The sequence below is a fragment of the Mustelus asterias genome, chromosome 20, assembly GCF_964213995.1.
Source record: "Mustelus asterias chromosome 20, sMusAst1.hap1.1, whole genome shotgun sequence".
NCBI classification, from domain to species: Eukaryota; Metazoa; Chordata; class Chondrichthyes; order Carcharhiniformes; family Triakidae; genus Mustelus; species Mustelus asterias.
In genome coordinates this window covers 57,875,010-57,892,215 of record NC_135820.1, presented here as the reverse complement: position 1 = coordinate 57,892,215, position 17,206 = coordinate 57,875,010, and the positions used below count along the sequence as shown (strand labels likewise).

At 42.7% G+C, this 17,206-nt stretch overlaps 1 protein-coding gene across 1 annotated transcript in view; it reads right to left on the bottom strand.

Moving 5' to 3' along the window:
* Nucleotides 1-2,388: 2,388 nt before the first annotated feature.
* The window catches only part of ccm2l (CCM2 like scaffold protein), a 49,787-nt gene continuing 34,969 nt past the window's right edge, over nucleotides 2,389-17,206 (bottom strand). Inside the window, exons 7-10 of the mRNA XM_078236144.1 lie at nucleotides 10,887-10,950; nucleotides 10,623-10,770; nucleotides 4,301-4,439; nucleotides 2,389-3,243 (exon numbers count right to left, since the gene is read on the bottom strand). Coding sequence (XP_078092270.1) covers nucleotides 2,981-3,243; nucleotides 4,301-4,439; nucleotides 10,623-10,770; nucleotides 10,887-10,950 — 614 coding nt within the window. The 3' untranslated portion in view covers nucleotides 2,389-2,980. The remainder of the gene's footprint in view (nucleotides 3,244-4,300; nucleotides 4,440-10,622; nucleotides 10,771-10,886; nucleotides 10,951-17,206) is intronic.

Here is a 17,206-nt window from a genome sequence, read left to right as displayed (position 1 = left end):
ATTAATTGATAACTTCCTCTTATGTTGAAAGAAAAGGCACTCTCCGCTAATGAAACTGTCAATCATCCAGGTCCTTTAAAGTATCAAAAACTAAAAACCCCTGAAACAACTTAACTTATGTAAACAATCATTGTGAAACTGACAGCAGAGATCAGAGAGTCTGAGCTGTCAATCAAACAATATTTCTTCTGGGAAGCAGCTGTTTTGACACATTTAATGGTTGTATGTGCTTTCAGCTTATCCTCATTTTGTATACTTGGCTAACAGCCCAAGCATCTATTAGAATATTCATGCAGACTAGAGTTCATGACTCCTTTGAGGGGCTGTGAATATTGATTCTTTCAAAACCTAGCTGGACTCCATGAAAATTGCAGAGGAGCAGAGGATACATATCTCCTCAACGGAGCAGGCCAGGTCAGGTGTGTTGAATGTAGACTTTTGATAGGAACCACCCTCTCATGGCACTCCTGAAAATCAGACAACCCAAGGAATATGTTTGGGAATCCTAGAATCAGGAGGTGTCTGCCATTTTCAACCCAACTCAATGAAAATCCAGTACACTGAGATAAATCTTTCCAGGCTGGAAGAGAAGAGTTTAGAGGTGAGGTTATGGATGGGGTTTGGTGGTGGGTTGGAAGGTGGAGTTGGGGGGATAATTGGGATTGGGCGTATGGTTGGTTTGGAGATGAGGTTGAGGGTGCAGTTTGGCAGATGGGGGTTGTGGGATTGGGTTGCGGTTGGGAGGTAGGTTTGGGGGTAGAATAGGAGGCGAGTTTGGGTTGGGAGTTGGCGGCACGGTAGCACAGTGGTTAGCACTGCTGCTTCACAGCTCCAGGGACCTAGGTTCGATTCCCAGCTTGGGTTACTGTCTGTGTGGAGTTTGCACATTCTCCTCGTGTCGGCGTGGGTTTCCTCCGGGTGCTCCGGTTTCCTCCCACAGTCCAAAGATGTGCGGGTTAGGTTGATTGGCCATGCTAAAAATTGCCCTTAGTGTCCTGAGATGCGTAGGTTGGAGGGATTAGTGGGTAAATATGTAGGGATATGGGGGTAGGGCATGGGTGGGATTGTGGTCGGTGCAGACTCGATGGGCCGAATGGCCTCTTTCTGTACTGCAGGGTTTCTATGATTTCTATGAATGGGGTTGGGAACAAGTGTAGAAAGCAGACATTGGATCGTCTTCCCAGTGTTTTCCCACCTCCAAATGCTTTTGCTTGAGGCTGAATCTAAGTTGCAGCAGTAACATGCCCAACAGCAGCTGGTAGATAATTGCAGCAATAATTGAAGTAATTAATGGTTATTTATTGAAAAGTCTGAGCTTTGGCCAAGGGCACAAGTAGACTAGTATAATGGTAACCTAAAGGTCAATGAGAGGCAAGGGTGCATTTAGGAAAATATACAGCAGCATATGTCCAGTGCAAACAAGAAAGGAGAGACTGCTAGACCTGGTTCTTGGGAATGAACTGACCCAAGAAGATTAAGTGACAGTGGGAGAACATTTGGGGGACAGTGGCCATTATATCATAAGGTTTAGGCCCGATATGAAAAAGGATAAGGAACAATCCAGAGTAAAAATAATTAATTGGGGGGGGGGGGGGGGGGGGACACCAACTTCACTGGGATAAAAATGGATCTGGGCCAAATATATTGGAATCAAAGGTTGCCAGGGAAAACAGTATCTGAACAGTGGGCTACCTTCAAAGAAGAGATAATAGTTCTGGCACAATCAAGGTACATTCTCACAAAGGGCAAAGTAAAGGAAAACAAATCCAGAGCTCCCTGGGTGACAAAAGAGATAGATAAATAAGATGAATAAGCAAAAGTGTGCCCATGATAGATATCAGGTGGATAATATAATGGCAAACCAGGCTGAATGTAGAAAGTTAATAGGAAATGTGAAAAGCAAATAAGAAAAGGAAAGGGAGAGTATGTAAAGAGCCTGGCAGCTAACAGTAAATGGAATCCCAAAGTGTTCCATTTATGTAAAATAACAAAAGGAAGGTAAGAGGAGTAAAGGTCATTTTGAGGCCAAAAGGGGATTTACAAATGAAGACAGGGCTGAGATACTAAATTCGTACTTTGTACTTGTCTTTATCAACGCTAGGTCATGGTGAAAAGGGAGCTAATTCAGACACTTGAAAGATTTAAAATCAATAAAAAGTGGGTTGAATGTACTTAAAGATGATAAAGTACCAGGACTGGATGAGATACTTCCCAGGATACTGAGGGAAGTGAGATTGGAAATTCCGGAGGCACTGACTGTAATTTTTCAGTCTTCCTTCAACTCAGGAGAGGTGCCAGAAGAGTGGAAGATTGCAGATGTTGCACCCTTGTTCAAAGAAGCAACTACAAGGCAGTGAGTTTAACTTCAGTGGTGGGCAACTTCAATAATTCAGGACAAAATGAATAGTCGCATGAACAAATTCAAGTTAATTAAGGAAAGCTTAATTTGTGGAGACTTCGCCTGACGAAGAAGCAGTGCTCCGAAAGCTTGTGATTTCAAGTAAACCTGTTAGACTATAACCTGGTGTGATGTGACCTCTTAACTTGCAGGAGTTTTTTGAGGCTATAAAGGAAAGGATTGATGAAGGTAATGCTGTTGATGTGGTGACATGAACTTCCAAAAAACATTTGCTATCGTCCTGTTCAATTGACCTTTGAGCAAAGCGTTATAGCTTATGGAATAAAAGGGACAGTAGTAACATAGCTATGAAGTTGGCTAAGAGACAGGAAGGAGAAAGTATGGCTAATGTATATTTTTAAGAGTGGAGGAAGGTTTGTGGTGGAGTTCCCCAGGGATTGGACTCTTGCTCTTCCTGATATATACATATAGGTGTAAAGGGCACAACTTCAAAATTTGCAGATGATATGAAAATTGGAAGCATTGTAAACTGTGAGGAGGATGACTTGCTCCTGCACCTTCGCAATTCTGTGATCAATTCAAATAGTTAAACAAAATGATGGTACTGATTCTTTACATTGCTCACAGTAAGTCATCTTCCACATCACATCCTAATGCTTCTATGTCATGTGTAATATTTGAAATCATCCTTTCAAAGGTATCGGACTCTGAAGGCACAGACCAGCTGTCATAACTTCTGACTGCAGATGCTGATGTGTTACTCATGCTTCTCTTGATTCTTCCAAAACTGTCCGTTAAGATCCCTCTTCCATCTTTAATCCCAATGGTTTCTAAGAAGCTCTCAAAGTAGCTTGTGTCTTTATCGGGTATGAAGGCCCGCATTCCTAAGTTAAGAATGAGACACAAGTCAGTTAACTCAACATTTTACCTGACGAAAGCTGCATATATTGGGACACTGGGCTGGATTTAATGGTGGCAGCGGGGGGTCTGATCCTCTGGCTAGAGGGCTGGTGGGAACCTCAGGTTATCTCATTTAGGGAAGGCCTATCATATTAAGTTTTTTTAAAAATTCAATTGTGAGACATGGGTGTAACTGGGTGGCCAGCATTTATTGCCCATCCCTAGTTGCCCTTGTTCAGAGGGCAGTTGAGAGGCAACCACCTTGTTGTGGCTCTGGAGTCACACGTAGTCCAGACCAGGTAAGGATGGCAGATTTCCTTCTCTAAAGGACATTAGTGAATCAAATGGATTTTTACAACAATCGACAATGGTTTCATGGTCATCAGTAGATTCTTAATTCCAGTTATGTATTTATTGAAAAAGAATGGGAAATTATTTATATGGTGCTAAACATTGTTAACATTGTGCTATTGTAATTGCAAAACAGCGTTATTGTTCTGTTTGTGCTGATTAGTTTGTACCTTTGACTGTATAGAAGTAACACGTTAAATTATTACATCAAATGTTGCCTATCACGATTTGCATGGTAAGAAGTCTGACAACACTGGGTTAAAGTCCAACTGATGAGTCCTCTCACCTGATGAAGGAGCGACACTCCAAAAGCTCGTAACACCAAATAAACCTGTTGGACTTTAACCTGGTGTTGTTAGACTTCTTACTGTTCTCTATCATGATTTACATGGTTTTAACCAATGGCTATGCTTGATTCCTGTTGCTGGACCTGTTTAATTGAGTTGGTTAATGCAAGACAATGCAAGCGAGAATTTAGGTAACCAACTCCTAATCACTTAATTCCTACGCACAATGTTGCCTGAGCATCCTGTTTTACCGCTGAATCATCACTTTCTGTCTGTCCCACATTTAAAATACATTAAAAAAATAATACATTTATTAAGTCAGAAGAGGAATAGTTCACAAGTCTACTCCAGTCTAAGATTGAGTTCACCAGTCTCTCTGATACCCACGAAGACAATCGTTTACCTAAAAGGAGGAACTTGCGCTTTTCTCCGTAAAGGTGAAGAAGTTCTGCACAGTAATCTTCAACAGAAGCACCGGTTCGATATTCACGGAGCAGCAAAGCAAACTGCTGAATTTCTTGTGCCGTCAACTTTGTCCTCAGCTGTGTTAAAAACCCAAAAGATAAGCACAATAATTCCTGTGAGAAACTCTTTGACTCATCACATGGGTTTGATAGCTCTATTTTACTTCTATCTGGGGCATGTGTGCAGCTAAGATAGCGTTTAAATTGCCCTGAAAATATTATTAACAAGTAGTGAACATTTGATGGATAAAATGCAAAAACTTTCAATTTCTGTTTGGGAATGTTTTTAATAGGATAACACAGGTTTTACATATTAATACTCAGAAGGATTGATAAATCCCTGCAGCAGTGATAAACTCTGACACCCTAGAGAACCCAACAACACCCCCTCCCCCCCCACCGCCCTCCCACCCCCACTCCCCCCCCCCCACCCCCCACTCCCCCAACCAAGTGCCCCATTGTACCGGGATCCCCTTTTTAACTCCACTCGTGGGCTTATCTCAGGTTTGGTTCTCCGTTACCCAAACCCCACCAATGCCCGAGTGATTCTCTCTCTCGCCGATGGAACAACGGCCACCTTGCGCCTACTTCACTAGAGTAGCGCTCTCAAGAGAGAGAAAAGGAAACCGTTGCCTATCCACTACCTGGCAGCCTTTCCTGAGTGGGCGGTTTCGAAGCGCCCAGAGTACCCTCAGTTCTAGACTCCGGAATTATGGTAAGGGATATTTAATATTGTGACTTGGTCAGAGATCGTTGGTGAGAAATTGAAAAGATCAAAACGGACTCCAATGGAAGTCAAAGATATATATATATATTTGTTAAAACATCAAGGTCAAGATCACCAAACACCAGGAAAACAACACACAATGCCTTATGCTCTATAAGACTATAGCTATGGAAGGAATACTAAAACGGGCACAACGGGAATGCTTATTTTACACAAGTTTACCAGTGTCTTAAACTATGAAAGGTGCATGCAAAAGCCCTCCCCCTTTCCCCAAAGCCTCATCCACTATGATGATCTCGGGAACTTCGTAAATTACCGGAGGATACTCACAATCCTAGTTTAAATTGCTCAGTGGGCTTCGGGCTGCGTGCTGGAGACGAACAAGAGGCAGGCAGGAGCAGGAGGAGAGGAGAGAGAGACCAGAGCTTGCTTGTCCCTTTTTAAAACCTGAACCAGTCATTCTCTCACACAAAACAGTTTCTGATCATTGGTAGTTTTGATTGACTGGAACAAAAGAGCCGGAACTGTTGGGACAGCCCTTAATTGATATTTTAATGTCTTTTAAATGTTCTCTGAGTCAGCCTGATTGGAATCCCATCAGTGAGCTGAGTCTTAATGTTGTCCGTAGATGGAATGATCTCTGTTCTCATTGTCTTGCTGCTGGGCTATTTACTCCTCGTCTGCTGGCCATGGTTTCTCCTTTGTTTCCTGTTGATTAGATCATCCCTGTCTCAACCTTCTCATTATTCCCAGCCTCTTGCATATTCATGTAAAGTTCCAGCCGGCCATTTTCCTTATCCCTGGGTTCTTTAATCATGGAGGATTTGCCCTAAAACTTACACCATCCTTCCCTGGCCCAAGCCTGATTCCAAACTCCCACCCCCCTCCCCCTTCCTTGTCCAAACCCCTTTGCTTTCTGGTACAAACACCCCCACCCCCGGTCCTGCCGTCTCCCCTATACCCCCTACTCCCAGTCCGACCACAATTCCTGGTCTGACTCCCCCAAATTCCTCCAAGTCTGGCATCATCCCATCCCATCCCACCCTGCCCACCGTCCCCCTGGTCCAATCACCCACTCCACTTCCCAGTCTGAACCCCTCTGCCGCCCAGTCTGAACTCCCCCCCCCCCCGCAACCCCTCACACACCCTCATTAGTCCAATTTGCCCCGCCATCCTCACCCCCATTCATCTTCGCCCTCAGCCTCTTTAAACATCTGCTTTACGGCCCCTTGCGGTACAAAAAAGATGTGTCTTTCCGCCATACCCTCCACTTCATCCACGCTGATGCAGCCCGGTGCATGCTTCATTGTTCCTATCCTACCCGGCCTGAGTGAGGAAGGTCGGGTGAAACAGGGGATTGGAATTCCAGCAAAAATAAGTCCCTCTGTTGGTGAATGCCACTGTGAGGAAGTTACAGGACCACTATATCTCTTTTTGGATTGAAGCATTAACAGTGTGTCCAAAAACAAGCTTTGCTAACTGGTGGATTTTGTTGATTGTGTTGTTGGGGTCAATTATATTAAGGAGACAGAGTTTGCACCTTCTCACCGTGATGCAGGCATTCGCTCACATTGCAGCTTCAGTGAAAACTGAAGACATTTTACCGGATCTAATCCAAAGCTCCCTTTAGTAAAAGATTTACAGCTGCCTTGCCACGATGATATCCCTGTGAAATGTTGTGCTGTAATTCTGAACAACATTTCATGGTCTCCAGAATGTATTGATATTCTTTTTGGCAGATAAAGTATTATTTTTATAAACCACTACATTAGAATGATTTTGTCATACGCTGCTGACAGTGGTATAAATTTACTTCATAGCTTGCTCAGTGTAAGTAGAACATCAGTTACAGAAGAGGCCTTTGAGGTTTCAGAAGCTCATCTGTGCGATAAAATGTCTGTGTAACAAATGGTATTACATTTTTGCTGTGTTTCATTTACAACATTAGAGCAATTGTGGTATAAATCCCTGTTACAGACAGTAAAAACTGGCTTGATTCACAGTCCCTTCCTCCCACAGAATCTTTATAAAAGGATGGACTTTAAATATAATACTCAGATTATGGATGTATGATTTGAACTAGGGCAGCAAATTCTCTCATAGAAAGGCAGGATGTAGAGTTGCCGGCGTTGGACTGGGTTAGGCGCAGTAAGAAGTCTCACAACACCAGGTTAAAGTCCAACAGGTTTATTTGGTAGCACGAGCTTTCGGAGCATTGCCCCTTCATCAGGTGAGCGTCACTTACCTGATGAAGGGACAACACTCCGAAAGCTCGTGCTACCAAATAAACCTGTTGGACTTTAACCTGGTGTTGTGAGACTTCTTACTATAGAAAGGCAGAGCAGAGTTTGGAACAAACTTTAGGTTTGGAAAGGGGGCATTAAGGAAAGCAAATGTCACTAATGGTAAGTATCATTCAGGAGTGGACAAGGACTGAAAGCTAAGCATTTTCTATAATATAAAAGTAAGGAACCCTCTTCCCTCCTGGAGGTATTGACTTTTTCCAGGCATATAGTTCCACAGACATTAGACATCTCCATTACCTCATTCACTGGCCACTATCAACGTGTAGCCCTAGGAAATGAGTGCTGACAGGCTATTTAACTTCATAGGGCATCAAAGTCATGACCAATCCTGTCCTTACCTCATATCCATACAAGGAAATTTCCAACTCAGATGAGGCTATTGCTGTGTTGTTACACTGATATAAACTCCCATCACTAACAGCACATGAGAACATTTATATACAGGTAGAAAAATTGAAGCCATCAGCAGTAGAGATATGTGTCTGTGTCAGCACACACCACACTCTGCTCAAAGGCAAAAGTGATACTAAGATTGGATCACATGACACACTTCCCTTTTAGTGATGTCATGCTCTTACCCCTTAAAAGCATATTACAACAGTATTTCCCTCCCTGACTCAGGGATGCCCATGCCAAGGGTCCATCCAGTTCATATAGATGTTTTCATTCCACACGAGTAGCAGTTCTAATCCCATGTGCCACAGTGTTCCTATATCTTTTTACTTTCAATCAGCTACCGAACTTCTTCTTAAAAGTTGACACAGTCAATGCTTTCAGTCACTAATGATGTTTGTGGAATGATGCATGTGTAACAAGGTTTCCCCTATTCTCTGCCTTAAGTTCGGAATGATTAATCTTATATGTTCCCTGGTGGGTCTTGATTTCCCAAGTGGCTGGCTGCCTCAGAGCAAACTAATCATGCAATGGGTGCTTCAAATAAACATGAGGTCTTTTCTTAGTGCATGTAAAACATCTAATCCCTGTTTCACCTGTTTCAGGAGTGGGCACTTCAACCTAATGACTTTACCAATATGGCGGGCAACACCCTTTTGGTTTGTAATGCACATGATCCTCCTACCTACCATACTTGGGAGGCCAATTAGTACCTGAAAAATAGACAGATCTCTGGGCCACAAACTTTGTAATATTATACACAAGTCACGTAAAAAAATCTTTTTTAATGCTGGAACACAAATTTATCACCACAAACAATTAGTTAAGTACGTAGCTGAATTGACTATGGATGGAATTTTCTGCTCTGGAGACTAAGGCCGGAATCTTATCACCGTTCACACCATTCAAAATCCATCCAATGAAAATCAGGCTGCCACAATGACGAGTGGCCAATCAGCTTTGCCAACGTTTCGCCCAGGTGCATGATGGTCATTTAATCCCTAACAGTGTAGTCAGCTGCAACACGAGGGGCTAAGTAAAAAGGTGGATGAAACGGACAGAATACACATTTCTCCTTTCTGCATTCTTAAGTTTTACATTCAGCAATTTATCTTGAAGTACATACAAAGTGTTTGGTTTAATTTTAGGAAGGGGGGACGAATGCCAGGTGGGTCAAGTAAGCAGCCCACAGGTTACAGAGAAAAGGCTGGGGAGTGGGATAAGGTAGAATGCTCTTTCAGCGAGCCAGTGCAGACTCGATGAGCTGAATGGAATGGCACAGTGGCTAGCACTGCTGCCTCACAGGGACCGCCAGGGACCCGAGTTCAATTCCGGCCTCGGGTCATTGTATGTGTGGAGTTTGCACGTTCTCCCCATGTCTGCGTGGGTTTCCTCCGGGTGCTCCAGTTTCCCCCCACACTCCTAAGATGTGTGGGTTAGGTTGATTGGCCATGCTAAATTAATCCTAGTGTCAGGGGGATTAGCAGGGTAAATATGAGGGGTTACGGAAATAGGGCTTGGGTGGGATTGTGATTGATGCAGACTCGATGGGCCAAAATGGCCTCCTTCTGCTCTGTAGGGATTCTATGATTCTTCTGCACTGTAAAGATTCTGCGAGTGGGGTCTGCTCTCGGAAACTCGGCATAAGTCTGTGTATTGCTGCTTTGCAAGTGAATGTCTTCTCCATAGTTTTGATTGGAATGTGCACAGAGTAGTTTGAAGTATCTTAATGTCTACACGGTAAATTTCTGTCTCAGTGTTTCATGTGGAAAACCTAATGGTTGCATCTTAACATGGAGGACAGGAAAGCTCCTTATCATTCTTGTAGCTAGTAACAAGATGGGCATTCACAGATCTCTGACAATCCTTCAGCCTGAGACTAGTACATAGTGCAATAGGTATGCTGTTCTAAGAGGAAAATGCAATAAGATTGCGTATAGTTATTTTGAAGATATGAACAATTTCCTGGTTGGATAGATGCGCAATGTGGTTTAACCCTGGGCATCAATGTCAGGAAGATCCTGAATTAATAAATGATTTAGGCTCAGTTAGTTAACCTCAACCAGGGTGGTGATGCAGAGCTACACTTGTCTTCAGGAGCAGGAAGGTGAGAAACAGCCAAGACTCCTGATCATGCTCAAATTCAACAATTCCTTTCTGCACATTGTGTGGGTGTAGAAACATCGGACGAAGACAGGACTAGATTCAACTGTGATGGCACTTGAGTAAACCTGCCAATGCTCATTGCCAATGATAAGTATGAAGACTGACATCTGAAGGATTATTCACCCAGGATCTACTTCAAGACAAAAGGGGCATGTACTTTGGAATTAAACAAAAACAACCATCATTCATCAATTCAAAGGGTTTGCTTTGTCAATGATGGTGAAGTATTTGAGTAACATGGACACAGTAGACTAAATAAAGCAATTGGAATCAGATGAGAAAGAAAGGCTGAACATTTCTTCACCTCAATCAGTGTAAAGGGCGGCACGGTGGCACAATGGTTAGCACTGCAGCCCCACAGCGCCAGGGACCTGGGTTCAGTTCTGGCCTCGGATGACTGTGTCTGTGGAGTTTGCACATTCACCCCGTGTCTGCGGTTTTGGTTGATTGGCCATACTAAATTGCGGCTTAGTGTCAGGGGGATTAACAGGGTAAATACGTGGGGTGGTGAGGATAGGGCCTGGGTGGGATTGTTGTCGATGCAGGCTCGATGGGCCAAATGGCCTCCTTCTGTACTGTAGGGATTCTATGATTCTAAAATCGATACTGTCACTTTCAATGAATAAAGATGGAAAAGTCTCACCCAGGATGCACAAAATATTTACTTACGGTCGTCATATAATCCTGCAGCAGGTCAGCAGCAGTGCTACTCTGGTCACTCTCACTGCCTGCAGTACATTGACTGAATTGCGATTCTCTGTATGAAGGGGAAGAGCTGCCACTGCAGTAAGGATCAAATATGTCCTGTGATCCATCGCTGTGCTCAGGAAGAAAAAAAAGCCACTTGAAGCAAAGCAGTTTAAAATAGGAACACTCTGTGCCTATTACTCAAGTGTTGCTCAAAAAAACACTTCCAGAATCACAATTACTTACAAAGAACTGCAGCAGCTAAAATCTGCATCGTAGCCGTATGTCTGAATAGTTTGTCTGCTGTCACCTGGAGGATAAATCGGAAAAGGAGGCTGTTAGGAGAGTGGAAAATGTGAAAGAGTTACAGTGCTTCACACAGTTTGAAAAATTAGTGTCTCGTTATAACTGAACGTTGTAATCAATCAAATATATATTTCTGACAGACATTTTGCACAAAGGAAGTTTTTTGATTGATGAATGATTTTAATTTTTTTTAATGGAATTTTTTTTCTATTTCATGGTTTCCCCTTTTAATGGGAAAGTAACAAATGAAGCTAAATATTTTTCTAATGTAAAATTTAAAAAAAAAACTCTGATCCTTTAGCCCTGATCATAATTATTTATTTCTTTACTGGCATGAATTACATGGCTGTGTGGAAGAGGCAAGTTACTGTTTGTAATGCTTTCCAAGGCTTTACATACCAATACTTCGCCAGCAAAGAAACAGCCGATGTGAGAGGAACATCAATAATTCTCTACGAAAAGCAGGCCATCCATTATGAAACTAAATAACCTACTCTGCAGTCCACATAGAGAACTGACGACTCACAACACACACTGAAGACACAGTATCAACCTGTGACTGTTATACATGTATCTCTCTCCTACTCTTGTCCAGTGCAATACACAATGTTAAGACTACTTTTCCTTTATTCCACCATTTTAAGGTTATTTTAACCTTGAAATAAGGTAACTCCTGCATCTTATTTGCAAAGTCACAGCAGAATGACAGATCACTAGTACCTTTTTGCCAGGAATACACATTGCTAATATGTACATTATTTGTTTCAGCATAATTTGCTGATGTTTTACCATTACTTGCAGTAAAATTTGTATTCATAAAAATTTGCTAAGAGGTTAGTTAATACCTCCAGGAGTTCAGTATACCAGTTCATGAGAATGTAATAAAATGTAAGATGAGGATAAAATGCAGTTTATGCCATTTGCAGGTTCTAATATCATTTCTGTGCAACTCACTTATATGTGTGCACATATACGAGATCACTCAGGAAGCCCAACATGCACTTTTACACGCATGCTGTATCAGGAGCTATGGATAGTGATGATAGAGCCTCCAACAGGTCTGAAATCATAGAAAGAAATCATAGAAACCCTACAGTACAGAAAGAGGCCATTCAGCCCATCGAGTCTGCACCGACCACAATACCACCCAGACCCTATCCCCATATCCCTACATATTTTACCCACTAATCCCTCTAATCTACACATCCCAGGACACTAAGGGCAATTGTTTAGCATGGCCAATCAACCTGACCCGTACATCTTTGGACTGTGGGAGGAAACCGGAGCACCCGGAGGAAACCCACGCAGACACGAGGAGAATGTGCAAACTCCACACAGACAGTGACCCAAGCCGGGAATCGAACCCAGGTCCCTGGAGCTGTGAAGCAGCAGTGCTAACCACTGTGCTACCGTGCCGCCCAAGTCTGGAATCTCTCACTCTTATTGCCTGCCATTAACCTAGAGTCATAGAGTCATACAGCATGGAAACAGGCCCTTTGGCCCAACTTGTCTATGCTGCCCTTTTTTTAAACCACTATGCTAGTCCCAATTGTCCGCATTTGGCCCATATCCCTCTATACCCATCTTACCCATGTAACTGTCTAAATGCTTTTTAAAAGACAAAATTGTACCTGCCTCTACTGCTACCTCTGGCAGCTTGTTCCAGACACTCACCATGTGTGTGTGAAAAAATTGCCCCTTTGGACCCTTTTGTATCTCTCCCCTCTCATCTTAAACCTATGCCCTCTAGTTTTAGACTCCCCTACCTTTGGGAAAAGATATTGACTGTCTAGCTGATCTGTGCCCCTCATTATTTTATAGACCTCTATAAGATCACCCCTAAGGCTCCTACACTCCAGGGAAAAAAGTCTCAGTCTATCCAGCCTCTCCTTATAATTCAAACAGTCTAAACCTCTGTTGGAAGGCTCATTTACAGGTTGATAATCAACTTGTTTGGCTGTGTATTTTCCTTGATCATCAAGTCTTGTGGTGGGATTACAAACCCAGACCCGTCCTGCCTGCAACCTGCCATCTCTGTATGTAAAAGATGGACAAGAGGCTGAGTGCAAGCCCAAACTAACCACTGCCCAACTGATGCCCTTGCGTTTTCCAATGACCTCTTGTGGCTCCAGCAAGTGGGAGGAAGATAGAATCTTGGTCTATGAAGTAGATGTCTTGGGGAAGAGGATGACTCAGACTGGGAAGCTGGGCTCAATAACTTGGGACAGCACCTACGGCCTGCATGTCCAGTGCCAGTACACAGGGAGGTGAGAGATTGGCTTACAGATCAATGTTTCTCCTTCACTTCCCACTTCTGAAAATGGGATTTTGAAACTGGACATGCGAATTGCAAAAGGTGGTGACCACAGATCCTTTTTTAAGTTTAAAGTTTATTTATTAGTGTCACAAGTAGGCTTACATTAACACTGCCATGAAGTTACTGTGAAAATCCTCTAGTCACCACACTCCAGCATCTGTTTGGGTACACTGAGGGAGAATTTAGCATGGTCAATGCACCTAATCAGCATGTCTTTCAGACTGTGGGAAGAAACCAGAGCACCTGGAGGAATCCCACGCAGACACGGGGAGAACGTGCAGACTCCGCACAGACAGTGCCCCAAGCCGGGAATCGAACCCGGGTCCCTGGCATTGTGAGGCAGCAATGCTAACCACTGTGCCACCGTGCTGCCCAAGATCCTGGTATGGGATGCTATGGGAGGCGATGGTCTAGTGATATTATCCCTAGACTATTAATCCAGAAACTCAGCTAATGTTCTGGGGAGCCGGGTTCGAATCCCACCACGGCAGATGGTGGAATTTGAATTCAATAAATACAAATCTGGAATTAGGAATCTACTGATGACCATGAAACTATTTTCGATTGTTGGAAAAATCCATCTGGTTCATTAATGTCCTTTAGGGAAGGAAATCTGCCATCCTTACCTGGTCTGGCCGACATATGACTCCAGAGCCACAGCAATGTGGTTGACTCTCAACTCATTTGGGCAACTAGGGATGGGCCAGCCAGCGACCCTAATGTCCCACGAATTAATAAAAAAACTTCCATTGCACCACAAGACCTGCATTAGCTCCTTATAGCCACTTGGATAAAGAGGTTCAGTGAATTGTGTAATGTTTTATACTTTGGTGTCTGCGAGTGAACCAACATGACAAAGATCCATTTATGGTCTGAGTTAGAGATTGTCCATAAAAGCTGTAGCTGTACTAGAATACAAATACACAATGGTCCAATTCATGCCTGTGAGAACAATAATAGCCTGGCTGCCAAGACGACATTAAACATTCATAAAGGAAGTACAGATATTCAAATAGACTTGTATTTGTTCTTTTTTAGCGTATGCAAAATTTCAAATTGAATTAAATACCTGTATTGCTTGTTTTTAAAGAGAAACAACCTATTTGTAATGCAGTAAAACAAGATTTGGGAACAGAATTCAATTCCTGTTGTTATATAATTGTATTCTGGGGAAAATTTGCAATTATGGGTCAGCTGTGTTTTGGGGAAGGGGTCACGGGGGATTTGTTTTTCATCCTCTTTAGGTGACCCTAAAATTGTTTTTGCGGTTATGTTATATCATTTTAATGCTGTTCTAGCAAACTGATAATGATCCGATAATCTGCTTTGCTGTCATGTTGATTAAGGGATAAATCCTCTAGTGTTCTTCAAAGATCTTTTCAGAGATCATTGGGATCTTTAGCATTTGCCTGACATTTGCGCAGACTGTTTTCCACCTGATTTGTGACAAGCAGGAATGCTTTTGTAAATGGCACAGTTTTGAATGCCAGCTAAGAAACACACACACACACACATACACTCACACAGGCGCACACACAGACATACGGAAACACACATAGAAACGTACAAACACACACAGAAACACATACACATAGAAAAACACACAAAGACACAGCAACACACACAGACACACAAAAATAGACACAGAAAAATATGCACACACACACACACACACACAAATGCACAGAAACACACACACAAAAATACACACACACTCAGAAACACACACAAAGACATGCAGCAACACACACACACACACACACAAACAGACACAGAAACACACAGAAGAAAATCACACACAGAAACAACCAGACACACACGGAAACACACACACACTAAGCAAAACTCACACACAGAAACACACCGAAAGATGCGCACACACCCACACGCAGAAACACACACACAGACAAACGGTAACACACACATAGAAATGTACACACACACACACACACAGAAACATCCACATGCACACACAATTCCCTGGGTCTCAAATATGCTTAAAAATACTTACCATTCTACCTGATGTCTTGAATCAAATGATTTGAAAGAAAGGTAGAAATGTATGACTTCAATTGAAAAGATAATCAGGTATGATAAAGAACAGGCTGCCAATTCAATGTGTTTGCCATTACACAAAATCTATTTTACTCTCATAAAGCATCTTTCACAAACACAACATGTTGCAAAATATTTTACGATCAGTTAAGTGCTTTTGAAATGTAGTCACTATTATATACAATCCACTCTCACTGCCAAGTCTACCCATAATGAATACTGCTTGCTTAAAAAAGACACAAAAATAGACTTCTTTACATTAATACATTCTATTTATTAGAGTTCAGGCCTGGGCCCTTGGGTTAGGTTGGGCATTAGTTAGGGTCAAGGGATTGTGTGTGCTCTGGGTCTTCTGTGGGGTTTCAGAATTACTGGTAACAAATAGAATTACTGGGCATTTGCAGTAGATTCTATCAAAAATTAACTTTGTACTGTGTAAACCTTCCTGCCTGCAGATCTGTACGTTCTAGCAACGTAGGAATTACACCAAAGGCTGCACAGAGAGGCTGAGATCTTGAGAGGTACTGCTATTATTAACACATTCATTCGAAAATAAATGGTTTGAAATTTAGAAACAACTTATTATTTTAGTAAAAATAAAAGCAAATTACTGCAGATGCAATTGTAAACCACAATTGTTTACGATTTTCATAGATGATTTGGAATTGGGGACCAAGTGTAGTGTGTCAAAATTCGCAGATGACACTAAGATGGGTGGCAGAGCAAAGTGTGCAGAGGACACTGAAAGTCTGCAAAGGGATATAGATAATCTAAGTGAGTGGGCGAGGGTCTGGCAGATGGAGTACAATGTTGGTAAATGTGAGGTCATCCATTTTGGTAGGAATAACAGCAAAATGGACTATTACTTAAATGGTAAAAAATTGCAGCATGCTGCTGTGCAGAGGGACCTGGGAGTCCTTGTGCAGGAATCTCAAGGAGTTGGTTTGCAGGTGCAGCAGGTAATTAAGAAGGCAAATGGAATTTTGTCCTTTATTGCTAGAGGGATGGAATTTAAAAACAGCAAGGTTATGTTGCAGCTGTATAAGGTGCTGGTGAGGCCAAACCTGGAGTACTGTGTACAGTTTTGGTCTCCTTACTTGAGAAAGGATATACTGGCACTGGAGAGTGTGCAGAGGAGATTCACTAGGTTGATTCCGGAGTTGAGAGGGTTGGCTTATGAGGAGAGACTGAGTAGACTGGGGCTATACTCATTGGAATTCATAAGAATGAGGGGAGATCTTACAGAAACATATAAGATTATGAAGGGAATAGATAAGATAGAAGCAGGGAAGTTGTTTCCACTGGCGGGTGAAACTAGAACTAGGGGGCACAGCCTCAAAATAAGGGGAAGCAGATTTAGGACTGAGTTGAGGAGGAACTTCTTCACACAAAGGGTTGTGAATCTGTGGAATTCCCTGCCCATTGAAGCAGTTGAGGCTACCTCATTGAATGTTTTTAAGGCAAGGATAGATAAATTTTTGAACAGTAAAGGAATTAAGGGTTATGGTGAGCGGGCGGGTAAGTGAAGCTGAGTCCATGAAAAGATCAGCCATGATCTTATTGAATGGCAGAGCAGGCTCGAGGGGCCAGATGACCTAAAGGGTGTAGAGACGCAGAGGGACCTGGGTGTGCAAGTCCACAGATCTTTGAAGGTGACGTCACAGGTGGAGAAGGTGGTGAAGAAGGCATATGGCATGCTTGCCTTTATAGGACGGGGCATAGAGTATAAAAGTTGGGGTCTGATGTTGCAGATGTATAGAACGTTGGTTCGGCCGCATTTGGAATACTGCGTCCAGTTCTGGTCGCCACACTACCAGAAGGACGTGGAGGCTTTGGAGAGAGTACAGAGGAGGTTTACCAGGATGTTGCCTGGTATGGAGGGGCTTGG